This window comes from Alternaria rosae (assembly GCF_020736505.1).
Source record: "Alternaria rosae strain MPI-PUGE-AT-0040 chromosome Unknown BKA58scaffold_3, whole genome shotgun sequence".
Lineage (NCBI taxonomy): Eukaryota > Fungi > Ascomycota > Dothideomycetes > Pleosporales > Pleosporaceae > Alternaria > Alternaria rosae.
The window spans coordinates 2,659,551-2,671,855 of record NW_025763572.1 but is presented as its reverse complement, the minus strand read 5'-3'; the positions used below and the strand labels follow the sequence as shown (position 1 = coordinate 2,671,855).

The following is a 12,305-nucleotide window of genomic DNA, read 5'->3' as shown; positions in this document are numbered from 1 at the left end:
GTAGCTGCCTAGTGAGTGGGGTCAGTGCCTAAGTTAGTGGACGCCGGGGGCGCGCGCCAACTCTATCGCAGGTACACCGGATTGCCAGTGCTCGCGTCGCAGAGGGCCAAAGGCTGATATTGGCGCCTGGGATGACTTTTCTTATGAACTGATGGTCCGACGGCCAACTCAATTATGTGTCAAGGTACCTTCGAATGCTTTTCCTCGCGTTTGAGTTTATGACCGGCTGGTTTCTTGACTTCGAGTGGCCGAGTGGTTCGCTACCACAGAAGGCTGCCAGGACACGTCGTCAGCCGTGAGGAGCCGCAAGAATTCGCCCGATTACTATCGCCTTTACCCACCTAATCATTACCTCCAAAGAGGCTATTGCTCAAGATGATGACGCCATGGTTCAGCCGCACGTGATACTGGAGGTCTCCCGTGCACCAGCTGATCACCGAGATAGCGGTTTCACTGCGATAAAGAGGGCGCTAGCGCACGGCTCCCGCGCTGCTTGACGGTGGCCGAGAGACACCGACGTGTCTTGTCTCGCCTCACTTGACGGTTTCGTGCTGGAGACCACACCGCAAGTACCTCACCTATAAATATGACGATCCCTCATTCCCACAATAAGCATTGCGCTGCGGCTCCAATTCGCGACGGAGAGCGGCCGTTACGAGGCTTGGAATGAGGCGTTGATTACCAACATGACTTGGCTTTGTGCTATATGTTTGCATACCGAGTATTGCCTGGGATAATACTTACATCAGTCAATTGTACGGTAGGCCAAGGAGAGGTTCCGTAGGATAAAGATGGCTGTTGCATAGGTATAATCGATGGAAATGTCTTCGACCGAGAGGCGCTCCTGAAGAGTGTCAGGGTCAGGGAAAGGACACAATTACAGTGCAATATAGCCTGAACACCAAATCTACCCTTCCGTGTCTCTTTGGGCTCTCCATAAAATTGACGATCATAGGTCATATACTATGCCTTTCGTTTCTCATTTTTGGGGGTATCATTTACGAGCCTCCACGATCCTTTTCAAAGTTTCCAGGACTTTTCAACACCACTCCTCGCCTCTGATCACCCATCCACCCCTCTCCTCTCACTTCCTCCCCTCAACCATAACAATATGATACCCCTCACTCGTCTTGACCTCCCCAATCTTCGGACTCGCCGTCGTACTCGGCTCCAACTCGTATGCCACCTTCTCAAAGTCCTGCATCAAACTGCCTCTAACCTTCCACCCCAGACTACCCCCTTGACGCGCCTTGTCCTCACTCATATCCCTAGCTACCTCGTCAAACTTCGCGCCGTTGCGGAGCTTCTCAAGGGCTTCTTCTTTTTTCGAGTGCTTTTCGCAGAGGATGTGGCGCACGTTTATCGAGGTTGCGGGCTTAAGCTTGCCTTTTCCTCCGCCGCCTTCGGACTTGCTGCCGCCGTCATCTTTGGCTTGGCTTTTGCCTTTGTTTTTGGGTGCCATTGTACTGTGAGAGGTGAGGGATGTCGGATCGGGAGGCGAGCGTGTATTGGGCGGGAAAGTGTTCGGGGTGCGGCTTCCACGGTTGGCAAGGGTGCAATCGGGACGAGGATTACTTTGATTCGAAGGCTGGGATCGGTAGTTGGTGAGTTGAAATTCTAGGCCTATCGCATGTAGGTATTTGCAGTACAATAAAGTTATGCGCGTGAGGAACTCGGATTCGTGAAAGTGTACCGGAGCTTGGAGCTCTGATGCGGGGCCACTGGGGCGGCCAGATGCACCGAAGTGGGGTGAAGCCTAAGGCGACAAGGATTAACCTGGCACGAGACGAGAGCGAAAGCACGATGCAGTGGATACGATTATACAGTTCCTTCGTTAATGGATTAGATTCATCTCGTGATTATGCACATCAGTCCTTGTTCGTGGAGTTGCTGAGCTCGCTATACCTCCAGGCCAGTCTTTCGCTGCGAAGCTGGACACTACATAACATGTTGACAGGCGTAGTTTCATGTAGCTTTCCCCAGGCGCTCTTGTTCTTCGTACAACATGGTACGGCACGGCGCGGCAGTGTGGGATCGTTCTCATCCAAATAAATATACAACCAAGGCCCCATATCCTAGCTACTTCATCCATTGCCGTTCACGATTGCACGAGGCGCTGTGCCGTTGATGCCGTTGTGCTCGCGCACCATATCCATGAAGCTTTTCTTAGGTTTCGGCTTCTTCTCTGGCTCTTCGTCACTGCCGTCAACTAGATGGATGCGTCGTCTTTTGCAATCGGAGCGCATTTCGCAGAGCAGCGGCCGTAGGGTTTCAATCTTCTCGACTTCGGCGTAAAGTAGCGACTCTTCCACCCAATACAGGCCTTCCATAGCAGAGAACTGATGCTTAGCTTCCTTGATGCTGTCCTGGATTTTGGTGTAGTCAAAGTCTGGCGAGCCTTCCATTGGGAATCGGAAGTCCTGGGCTAACAGCGCAATATCATACTGGCGAAGAATGGCATCTCGTTGTGCGCGGCTCACAGGGATGCGAGACCAATCAGAGTACGGAGCGTCGAGATGCGCTAGATCGAGCTCGGGAAGTCCGAGTATGCCGACAGCCTGGAACGAACATATGTACTTGCGATTTGGGATGGCCTGCGAGTCACCGAGGTCCTCAGCATTTGCCAAGAACAACGGCAGGAAAACAGCAGACACACCAAGTTCCTCCCCTTGGAAATGAAGCGGTCGATTTGTGCCTAGTTCGCAGGCGCGCCTTAAAGCTCGTGGGAGCCTGGATATCCGGTCCTGACGTTCGAGCAGATCCTTCTGACGTTTCGCTTCCTGGTCTGCTCGGCGCTGGATTTCTTGTTCCTCTCGTATCCGTGCGGCTTCAGCTTCTGCTGCTTGACGTTGAGTCTCTGCTTCGGCTTCAGCCTTCTTCTTCGCTTGCTCGATCTCTTCAGCTTTGCGAGCCGCCTCCTCTGCTTCCTTCTGCTTGGCCTCGGCCTCAGCTGCAACTTCGGCGGCTTTGCGTTTCGCTTCTGCCTGTAACTTGTGTTCCTCTTGACGACGTGCGCGCTCGACTTCTGGGGTTGCTATTCTTTCAGGCGGTACGGGCGTAGACTTGGCAGATGCGGTGGGCGTCCTCTTCACGCTGACATCGTCTGTTGATGCATCCGACATCTTTCTTTTCCTGATCTTGTCTTCAACGGTCTTGTATTTGATCTTATTCTTAACAACCTTTCGTTCATCTGGAGAATCGATCTCGGGTGTCGGTTTGGCGCTGAGTGGTCTGGCTGGTTTTGTCCGGATCTTGACTGGCTGCTTAGTACCATGGTCCTCGTCGCTCTCGTCTGAGTGTGCTCGGTCCGGTCGTTTGGATTCGTTGTCGTCTGATCGCACTTTCACGACCTTCTTGACAGGCTTCGCTTCTTCGCCTTCGCTATAAGAATGCTGCTTGACCTTCCGGATGGGCGGTCGGACGTCTTCTTCGCTCTCCTCTTCTGATGAGTCGTCATCCACAACGCGCTTTCTTCTTTGGTCTTCTCTGGTCGCCTTTTCCTTTCCGGACATGAGTCGTCGAGATTTTTGTGGTGCAGCAGGCTCTGTCGTCGACTTTACCAGCTGCGCGCGTTTTGCGTTAGGACGTGGGGAAGACGACCGTTCTCTTCGCGGCGACGTCTTCCTCTTCATGCGGTTCGCCGGGGCATTGGGAGCTTCTTTCTTGACTCTCCGCGGGCTTCGGTGTGTCGTTTGATATTCCTCGCAGGCGCGCTTCAGCATATCCCTCTCTTCTTCCCACTTAGGACCATGCCGTTCCTCAGAAATCTCGTAATACGTCTTGTTGTCTTTGTTTCGGCGAGTGGGATTGAAGTTGTCTTGCTCGAGAAGTAGTTGTATGATCTTGAGGTATCCTCGTCCGATGGCAACTGTCATGGGCGTTTCTGGGTGCTTGGACGGGTCGGGATCAGCCTTGAGGCCACTCGCCAGAAGGATACTGAGAATGTCGTAGTGTCCACCTCTTGCTGCTGCAACGCCACAGGTAATGTTCGGTTTGATGTTACTGTTGATCAGCTCTCCTACTGCAAGGATGTCGCCATCGCCAGCCTTCTCGATCAATGTTTCCACGTTGAACTCGTTGTACAATAATCGCGATGCGGTCTTGGCCTGCTTCTGGGTGCGCTCGTGGTCGTTACTGGACGTGTCTACACGCCTCCTCATAGCTTCCCTAAGCTCCTTCTCGATCTCCTCTGCATCGTCATCCTCCTGGTCCAGCACATCAATCGCACGCTGACCTTTCTTGTTGGAGTGATGTGGATTGACCTGGCCCTCGTTGAGCAGCAACTTGACGACGTCCAAATGCGAGTTTTCTACTGCATCGATGAGGGGAGTGTCTCGATCGTGGCTTTCGCAGTCTGTGCGGCAGCCTTTGCTAATCAAATATCGAACGACAGGTGCCCAGCCGTGCAGCGAGGCTTTTTGTAACGGAGCAATACCGGCGTAGTCGGGCTGATTTAGTTCGTCGGGCGCGTCTTCGAAGGCTTCCTTGACTGCATCCAGATCGCCTCTTTCGCTTTCTCGAGCGAGACGCGTTGCGCCAAATCTGTCGACCTTCCGCTGGGGCATGGTGCGTGCAGGCGAGGTCAGCGCACGGTTGGTGGAGCGCTTCACCCGGGCGTGTTGGAGGTGCGGCGCGGACGTGGGCTGCGGTGATGTTGAATGATCTGAACTCGATCCTGACCAATGCTCTTCTGTCGACAGAGCGAGATTGGTTACCTCGCGGCGCTTGCGGCCCGCGATACCTGTGACAGCGGATTGTGTTGATTGCGAACGCTTGTGTGGGCGGCCAAAACCTGGCGTGCCAGGCGAATGAGGCAGGCGCGCGTCCTTCAAGCCCTCAGTCCTGGCTTTTTGTCGCGGTGGCTCGAAGGTCTTGGGGAAGGACTGATCGCGCTGCTTGCGCTTGCGGTTCTCGACAGTCGACGCGCTGCGGCCGCGAGTAGTAGCTTGTGTGGGAGAGAGGGCGGATCGGACTGGCGATTTGGCCGAGTCGTTTGGACTGGTGTCCTTGGTATGTCGCGAGGCCGTGCGGCTGCTGGGTGAAGTAGGAACGGGGCTCTTCGCATCGCGCTCCGAGGCGTGTTTGGCGCCATTGACCTTGACATGATTGCCGTTGCTCGACCGGCGACGGCCGTTGGGCTGGGCTGAATGCGCCCGTGACTCTTCCTTGATGGAGCGCAGCCGCGATGCATCGTCGTCGTCGTCTTCGACGCGCTCTGTCTTGATCATTTTGTCTTCTTCGGGATGTTCGTCCCGTGACAGGACGACCGTCTCAGCCTCGGATTCGCCCTCAGCGTCCTGGTCTTCATCGTGAGCATGTTGGGACGGGAAGGCGGCCGTCTTGGGTGCCGGGCGAGGGGACGGCGGGCTGTGCGGGCGGTCGTGGTGAAAGGACTTGGGGGCAGAGGGTGCGTTTAAGACCGGATCGGCATTACTGGTCATTACGCTGGGACAGGACACTCGAGTTCCTGCCTCATGCTGGCTTGCAGAGCAAGGGACGGAAGGAGCACAACGGAGGCCTCTGCAGGAGGATGGGCGCGGGCGGCAACAACAACAGGGCGCTGGGCTGCTCGACGGGCTGCGATGGACGGCGCGGTCGGGGGTGGGTGATGAAGGCGCGTTGTGAGGTGTAGTGGAGGAGGAGCGACACGGAGAAGAGCTGAGAGGCTTGCCAGTTGCAGGCAGCGCTCCACCATTCACCGGCCTGCACCAGCCATGGGGGGCATGGATCGTCAAGGCAACCCTGCACTCGCCTTTGTGCTGGTATCAAGCCATCGTTTATCGTGAACTGGACAACAACATGCGACGCGACATCATGATTACCGCGCCGTGTGGCCGTGACGTTTGATGTTGCGTGGCTCACAGTCTGTCAGTTGGCCTCTTCCACTATAGGGAGCGCTGCGAGCTGCTGGTCCCGTGTTCCTCGTGGCTCGCCATCCCAGCCGAAACAGGACTCCCAAGGTTCCAAACCGCCGCTAACTCGGCCTTTGCCGCGTTATTTAGCCCTCGTCATCTCCTGCGGGCCAGATTGTTTGGTCGCGAGAACCACGGAGAGATTGGCTTTGGCGACACGTGACTCGCTCATCGAATAAGCGGTCAGCACCAGTCAGGGCTTCATCATTCTGCCGTCACAGCCCCCTACGCGTTCACTTTTCAATACTCCCGACATGGCCTCGCTATCGCGTTCGCTCTCAGCTATAGGCTGCCGCGTCGAGGACCTGCATCCCGTGGCTCTGCTGCGCATCTTCTACCTCGCTGCGTCTCTTCTTGTATCGCGGCACCATTCACCTCCACATGCGACCTCACTAATCAGACCGGCTTACTAGATCCTCGTCATTCAGGCTGTTCCTGCCCTGCGCTCGCGCTTTCTTGCTTATGGCTCCCGCGTCACCTGCGTGAGCAGGAGTAAGGAGCCACTCGTTCAGCAGCAGTCAACGCTCACCCGTACCCTCGACTACGCTGCGTCGCTACAAGTGCCCCACAACTACTTCACCCACTTCTACATCACATCCGTGCTCTGCTCGCTGTTCTGGGCATGGAAACTACACGTTTGGGAAGCTGGCAGGCAGCAGCAGATTGTCTGGGCGCTCCTGCTGCTTCAGGGCCTGCGACGCATGCTCGAGTCGTACGCATACACTTCGACGAGCAAGAGCCGGATGTGGTTCGCCCATTGGGTTCTAGGTCTTCTTTTCTATATCACGATAAACATGGCTATCTGGGTTGAGACACCCAGCAATGCCGCCGGTAACTGGGCATTTGTGCCGGGTGTTATCACTGCGCAAATGCTGCAACATTCCTACCACAGCTACCTCTACCGCCTCCGCACCGAGAGCAACGGCTACCAGCTCCCCTCGCATACCGTATTTCCAAACCTACTCTGTCCGCACTATACCTGCGAGGTCGTCATCTACGCGCTATTGTCGCTCATAGCAGCTCCTGGGGGCACCTGGGTCAATTGGACACTGGCCTGCGCGGCTGTATTCGTCGCTACAAACCTGGGAGTGACAGCCGTCGGGACAAAGGAGTGGTACGTGGAGAAATTTGGTGCCGCCAAGGTAGGTCCGCGGAAGAGAATGGTCCCTGGCATCTGGTGAGACGCATTGATCGTAGAAGAGAAAGCTGTTCGATGCCTTCCCCAATGACCACGGCACTTTTCGCTGTACATATGCCCGATCGCATTACCTCGTGCTTTCAAAGGCTGCAAGCGCAATCTTTGTTGCTATCTGTACACACCTCCGACACTTGGTCCCACCGCCTAAAGTGGTCTTCCGTAGTGATGACGACAGGCGGGATGGATTTTGTACTTCCCGCGCCGCCTACGCCCATGAGCCCTCAGTGCGGGGTATCTTCCAGCGAGTAGCCCCGCCTTGGATGGCTGGTTAGAGCAAGTAACCACATTCAGCAGATGGCCCTGCACTGTATCGCACGGAATCGTTGGTGGCTTGCTTATATACGGTAGTTTGCGACTGGGGTACTATTGCAATATAAATCACATTCATCCCATCCAAAGTCCAGTACACATCCCTCAAACTTCCACTCCTCACCATGTCTCAATCCGAAGCACCTAAAGATCTGCCTGAGATGGAGTACCGCTTCGTGGGCAAGAGCGGACTGCAAATCTCTGCCATTTCCCTCGGTGGTTGGCTCACATACGGAGGTCATGTCGGCGATGATAACACTTTCGCCTGTCTCAAGGCAGCATTTGATGCTGGGTAAGCCAGAGTGGACGATACGCGTGTGTGACGTACACTAACTTTGTATTCGCTTCTCTGCAGTATCAATTTCTTCGATTGCGCTGAAGGATACGCAAAGGGCGAGTCTGAGAAGGTCATGGGCCGGGCAATCAAGCACTTTAACTGGAACAGGAACGACATTGTCGTCTCTACCAAGGTATCACAGACTCAAGAGGAACTTCAAGAAGTTTCATTAATTGGCGTAGATCTACTGGGGTACTCACAACTCTGCTCTCCCCTCGCCACGCAACAAAATCAACAACCTTGGGCTATCGCGAAAGCATCTCATCGAAGCAACCGAAGCCTCGCTTGAACGACTCCAACTAAGCTACGTCGACATCCTCTACGCACATCGCCCAGATCGCTACACGCCAATCGAAGAAACAGTACGCGCCTTCAACTACCTCATCAACACGGGCAAAACCTTCTACTGGGGCACGTCCGAATGGCTCGCCTCCGAGATCGAAGAGGCATGGGCTGTAGCCGACCGTCTCGGACTCATCGGCCCCGTTGTCGAACAGCCCGGCTACTCACTGCTCCGCCCTCAGAAGGTAGACCAAGAATACAAAGACGCAGGCCTCTATACCCGCCGCGGTCTCGGTCTCACCATCTTCTCCCCCCTCCAAGGCGGCCTCCTCACAGGAAAATACGTCGACGGCGTCCCAGAAGATTCGCGTCTCCGCGTTTCAGACGACCCATACATTCAGTCCGTCATGAAAGGCGTTGGTAGCGATGCGTGGAACGAGCAACAAGGCAAGATCAAGAAGCTCATGGACATTGCGAAGAAACTTGATACTGATGTCGCGACGCTGTCTATGGCGTGGGTGCTGTCTAACAAGAATGTCTCCAGCGCTATTACTGGTGCGTCGCGGCCGGACCAGATATATCAGACTGTCAAGGCGGTTGATGTTTATCGCAAGTTGACCAAAGAAAATCTGGAGGAGATTGAAGAGGTTATGGGGAGTAAGCCTGAGGCTCTTACTATGAGGTTTGGGTAGACTTCACATGTACGAAGAGACTATATGAAATCGTTGGCGGATGCATGTAAACCAAATCGCTCTGAGAAATCCAACTTACTGCATGTGCCATTCACATCTGCATATATGGATGTCTTGTCAACACAACCGAAAGCAGACTAGATTGAACCAGCTGTGCTACCGCTCAAGAAGAATCGCAATAAAAGCTTCCGTCTGAACATTGCAAGAGGTCCGTGAACGTTTGAGCGAAACCATGCTGCGTTCCTTCCTCTAGGGCTCCATGAGGCTAGCTCGTCACATGTTCTCGCGTTCCAGTGCATGGTCCGTGCCACGTTTGCCTAATGCAACAGGCTACACCGTGCCGTCTGATGCGACGACCACCCTCTTACGCCTTCACTCTTTCTTCCAATTTCAACTTGACAAATGTACCACGTTCACGACTGCCGATTTCACACATTCCATCCGAATCAGAGGACTTTGAGGTCGTAAAGTTGACGGCACGCGACGCTAGTCGCTGTATGCGAAGCGCGCAAAAGAAGCATCAATCGACGCGATCATGGCCGGTAAAGAAGCAACAGTCTACATCCTGGATCTAGGAAAGTCAATGGGTGAGAAGAGACATGGCCGCGATCAGACAGACCTGGATTGGGCATTGGAGTATGTGTGGGACAAGATTACCACTACTGTAAGTCGACGTTCATTTGGAGATTTAGTATGTTCCATGCTCGTCAAGCTTCAATTGCCGCTCAATGCCATCGTTTCTCGAAAGTTAATGAATGTGTAGGTCGCGTCAGGCAGAAAGACCGCGCTGATGAGCGTGATAGGCTGTCGGACAGATGAAACGGATCTTGCTGGCAGTATGGAAGAAGGAGAAGGATATGAGAATATCAAGGTATTCTCAGATTTGAAGCAGTAATTTGTAAAACAATAGTTATTTTGTATGTACTAACGGGTGCGAGATATTTACTCGGCGATATTCGGATGCTGCAAGACCAACTCAAACCAAGCAAAACAGACAGCGGCGACCGTGAGTAACATGCATCTGTAGTTCTGCATCCTGCTAACAGTCACAGTACTTTCCGCCCTTGCGGTAGCTGTTCACACGATCGACAATGCGACACAAGGTGCCAAAGGCAACCCATTGAAGTACGATCGCAGGGTGATCATTGTGACTGACGGTCGCGGTCAAATGGACACAGGCGATCTCGAGGAGATGGCAGCGAAGATCAAAGATCCAGCTGCTCCATTCGAGATCGTGTTGCTCGGTCTCGATTTCGATGACGAAGATGTGGGCTATAAAGAGGAGGGAAAGGACGCTCAAAAGGTATGTGACACGACAGCCAAAACTGATGATGATTGACCCGATCTAGGCAAAGAACGAACGTATATTGAAAGGCTTTATAGATGACTGCGATGGCAACTTCGGTACCCTTGCGACAGCCATCGATCAACTTCATACACCTCGTCTCAAGGAAACCCGCCCAGTCCAGAGCTACAGAGGCTCGCTTACTCTGGGAGATGCTAGCAAGTACGAGGCTACCATTACCATTGACGTTGAGCGATACCCATGTACTATGATATCGAAACCGCCCACAGCAAGTACATTCGCAGTGCGGACGGATCCAGGCGCGTCAGGGCAGTCATCGACGACTGTAGTTGGCGAAGATCAGCCGATGCCCGATCTTGCAGCAGTTCATAACCAGCGCATCTACCAAGTGGACGACCAGGATCAGCCTGGTCTGAAGAACCCGGTCGAGCTCGACGAGCTAGAGCGCGGTTACGAATACGGCAGGACTGCGGTGCACATCTCAGAATCCGACATGAATGTCGTCAAACTGGAAACTCAACAGTCTCTAGAGTTGGTAGGCTTTGTAAAGGGTGAGGAGTTTGAACGCTACCTCCCTTTGGGCCGTTCCAACTACATTGTGCCGCAGAAGGCCAACACCCAAGCACAGCTCGCTTTGTCTTCGTTCATCCACGCTCTCTACGAAGCTGATTGCTATGCGATCGCAAGGATGGTCGCCAAAGATCTCAAACCTCCGGTGTTGTTGCTCCTTGTTCCCCGTATTGAGCTTGAGTGGGAGGCTCTAGTCGATGTTGAGCTGCCTTTTGAGGAGGACATGAGACGGTACAAGTTCCCACCATTAGATCGAAAGCTCACAGTCAGTGGTAAAACTATCACGGAGCACAAAGACTTGCCAACCGACAAGCTCCTTGACGCAATGAGCGACTATGTCGATGCAATGGACCTATCGACATTTGGCCGTGACGAAGAAGGCAACCCTGAGGAGTACGCTAAACCAGAGGATACATTCTCGCCCCTTGTCCACCGCATTCTGCATGTCATCAAATGGCGAGCGACGCATCCCGACCCTACACTGCCAATTCCCGATCCGCCCGAAATCCTGATGAAGTACTCCGCGCCACCAGCAGAGCTCCTTGCAGCATCGGAAAAGCAACTGAAGAGATTGATGGAAGCAGCAGACGTCAAGAAAGTCCCACCGAAAGCTAAAGGGCGAGGCAAACGCCAGCGTGGAGATCGTGACAAGCCCCTCTCGGGTCTCGATGTTGACGAACTCCTCGGCAACCCCAAGCGTGTCAAGATCGAAACCAACAACCTTGTACCCTCGTTCAAACAAGCACTGGCCGCTTCCGACGACATGGAGGCTATTCAAGAAGCCGTGGATGACGTTGCGAAGGAGATTCGCAAGCTTATCAGTAATAGTGTTGGCGACATTGCTTATGGTCGGGCTCTTGAAGCTATTCGCGTCATGCGTGAAGAGCTTACCGAGCTTGAGGAGCCAGACATATACAACCCCTTCATCAGGCAACTAAAAGAAGACATTCTGGGTGGCAAACTGAATGGCAATCGACGCGATATGTGGTGGAAGATCAAAGGGAGCAAGTACGGACTTGTGGACTCGAACAGGTGTTTCGCTAGCTCTGTGACTGAGGATGAAGCGAGGAGATTCTATGAGATCTGAGGAGGCTGGACTGTTGAACTGGGCGAGTCAACCTGAGGGAATAGAAGATTAGAATCTGATGGGACGTTGCGATAAAATCCCGAAATCACACGTTCACAGAGGGGCCACTGCAGCATGATGGTATGCACGAATGTATTTGTGTCTCGTCGTCGTTGCCAAGTTTGCTGCTGCATGTACGTGTCTTGTTGCGGACGACTCTCGGCTAGCGCACCCGTTCCGTCCGAGCTTCATCCGCACCAGCTTTCATGGCTTTCCTGCACCGAACACCACGACACCGCTCATCAGGCGTTCGTCATGTCCAACGGCAGCATTTACCGTTTCAAATGTGTAAGCCACCCGTCGCCACTATTATGGTTACCGTGCGCGAATGGACCAGGCGTAGTCAAGGGCCTGATAAGTCGGTCGGCTGGTTGCCCTTGTTGTTGCGACACTCCCGTGCGAGCCCGGGGACCGACTGACATCAGATGATGAGCCTCTAATTTGTGCAACCCCTGCCAGCTGACGGTTACAGCTCAGCCCTAGGAAGATGCAGCTCAGCTACGACGCCAGGGCGGTCATTCCGAGGATGCTGACCGGTCTTTTGTAGAACCGTTTGGAGACCTATACCACAGT

General features: G+C 53.9%; 5 protein-coding genes across 5 annotated transcripts; 3 read left to right on the top strand and 2 right to left on the bottom strand.

Moving 5' to 3' along the window:
* Positions 1–1,084: 1,084 nt before the first annotated feature.
* Positions 1,085–1,462, bottom strand: BKA58DRAFT_438022 (peptidyl-prolyl cis-trans isomerase pin4; the record flags this gene model as incomplete). Its single annotated transcript, XM_046173550.1, has 1 exon — positions 1,085–1,462. The coding sequence occupies one exon, from the start codon at positions 1,460–1,462 to the stop codon at positions 1,085–1,087; it is 378 nt and encodes a 125-aa protein (XP_046028044.1).
* Positions 1,463–1,693: 231 nt separating this feature from the next.
* BKA58DRAFT_380980 (uncharacterized protein) lies at positions 1,694–5,633 on the bottom strand. The gene has a single exon (XM_046169958.1). It carries the CDS (start codon positions 5,439–5,441, stop codon positions 2,085–2,087), a length of 3,357 nt encoding a protein of 1,118 aa, XP_046028043.1. The 5' UTR covers positions 5,442–5,633; the 3' UTR covers positions 1,694–2,084.
* Positions 5,634–6,044: 411 nt separating this feature from the next.
* BKA58DRAFT_134912 (uncharacterized protein) lies at positions 6,045–7,319 on the top strand. Its single transcript, XM_046164459.1, has 2 exons — positions 6,045–6,268; positions 6,326–7,319. Exons 1-2 carry the CDS (start codon positions 6,167–6,169, stop codon positions 7,091–7,093), a joined length of 870 nt encoding a protein of 289 aa, XP_046028042.1. The 5' UTR covers positions 6,045–6,166; the 3' UTR covers positions 7,094–7,319.
* On the top strand, positions 7,320–8,907 carry BKA58DRAFT_134910 (NADP-dependent oxidoreductase domain-containing protein). The gene is made up of 3 exons (XM_046164458.1): positions 7,320–7,711; positions 7,775–7,889; positions 7,939–8,907. The coding sequence occupies exons 1-3, from the start codon at positions 7,545–7,547 to the stop codon at positions 8,728–8,730; spliced, it is 1,074 nt and encodes a 357-aa protein (XP_046028041.1). The 5' UTR covers positions 7,320–7,544; the 3' UTR covers positions 8,731–8,907.
* A 165-nt stretch (positions 8,908–9,072) lies between these two features.
* On the top strand, positions 9,073–11,844 carry BKA58DRAFT_380975 (SPOC like C-terminal domain-containing protein). Its single transcript, XM_046169957.1, has 5 exons — positions 9,073–9,394; positions 9,494–9,621; positions 9,669–9,736; positions 9,783–10,033; positions 10,080–11,844. The coding sequence occupies exons 1-5, from the start codon at positions 9,266–9,268 to the stop codon at positions 11,691–11,693; spliced, it is 2,190 nt and encodes a 729-aa protein (XP_046028040.1). The 5' UTR covers positions 9,073–9,265; the 3' UTR covers positions 11,694–11,844.
* The last annotated feature ends 461 nt before the right edge of the window (positions 11,845–12,305 follow it).

Coding starts and splice junctions, on each gene's coding strand:
- BKA58DRAFT_134910 (XM_046164458.1), top strand. CDS start 7,545: ATGTCTCAATCCGAAGCACCTAAAGATCTGCCTGAGATGGAGTACCGC. Junction 7,712..7,774: donor AAGGCAGCATTTGATGCTGG/GTAAGCCAGAGT, acceptor GCTTCTCTGCAG/TATCAATTTCTTCGATTGCG. Junction 7,890..7,938: donor ACATTGTCGTCTCTACCAAG/GTATCACAGACT, acceptor TAATTGGCGTAG/ATCTACTGGGGTACTCACAA.
- BKA58DRAFT_134912 (XM_046164459.1), top strand. CDS start 6,167: ATGGCCTCGCTATCGCGTTCGCTCTCAGCTATAGGCTGCCGCGTCGAG. Junction 6,269..6,325: donor ACCTCGCTGCGTCTCTTCTT/GTATCGCGGCAC, acceptor CCGGCTTACTAG/ATCCTCGTCATTCAGGCTGT.
- BKA58DRAFT_380980 (XM_046169958.1), bottom strand. CDS start 5,441: ATGACCAGTAATGCCGATCCGGTCTTAAACGCACCCTCTGCCCCCAAG.
- BKA58DRAFT_380975 (XM_046169957.1), top strand. CDS start 9,266: ATGGCCGGTAAAGAAGCAACAGTCTACATCCTGGATCTAGGAAAGTCA. Junction 9,395..9,493: donor GGGACAAGATTACCACTACT/GTAAGTCGACGT, acceptor ATGAATGTGTAG/GTCGCGTCAGGCAGAAAGAC. Junction 10,034..10,079: donor AGGGAAAGGACGCTCAAAAG/GTATGTGACACG, acceptor GACCCGATCTAG/GCAAAGAACGAACGTATATT.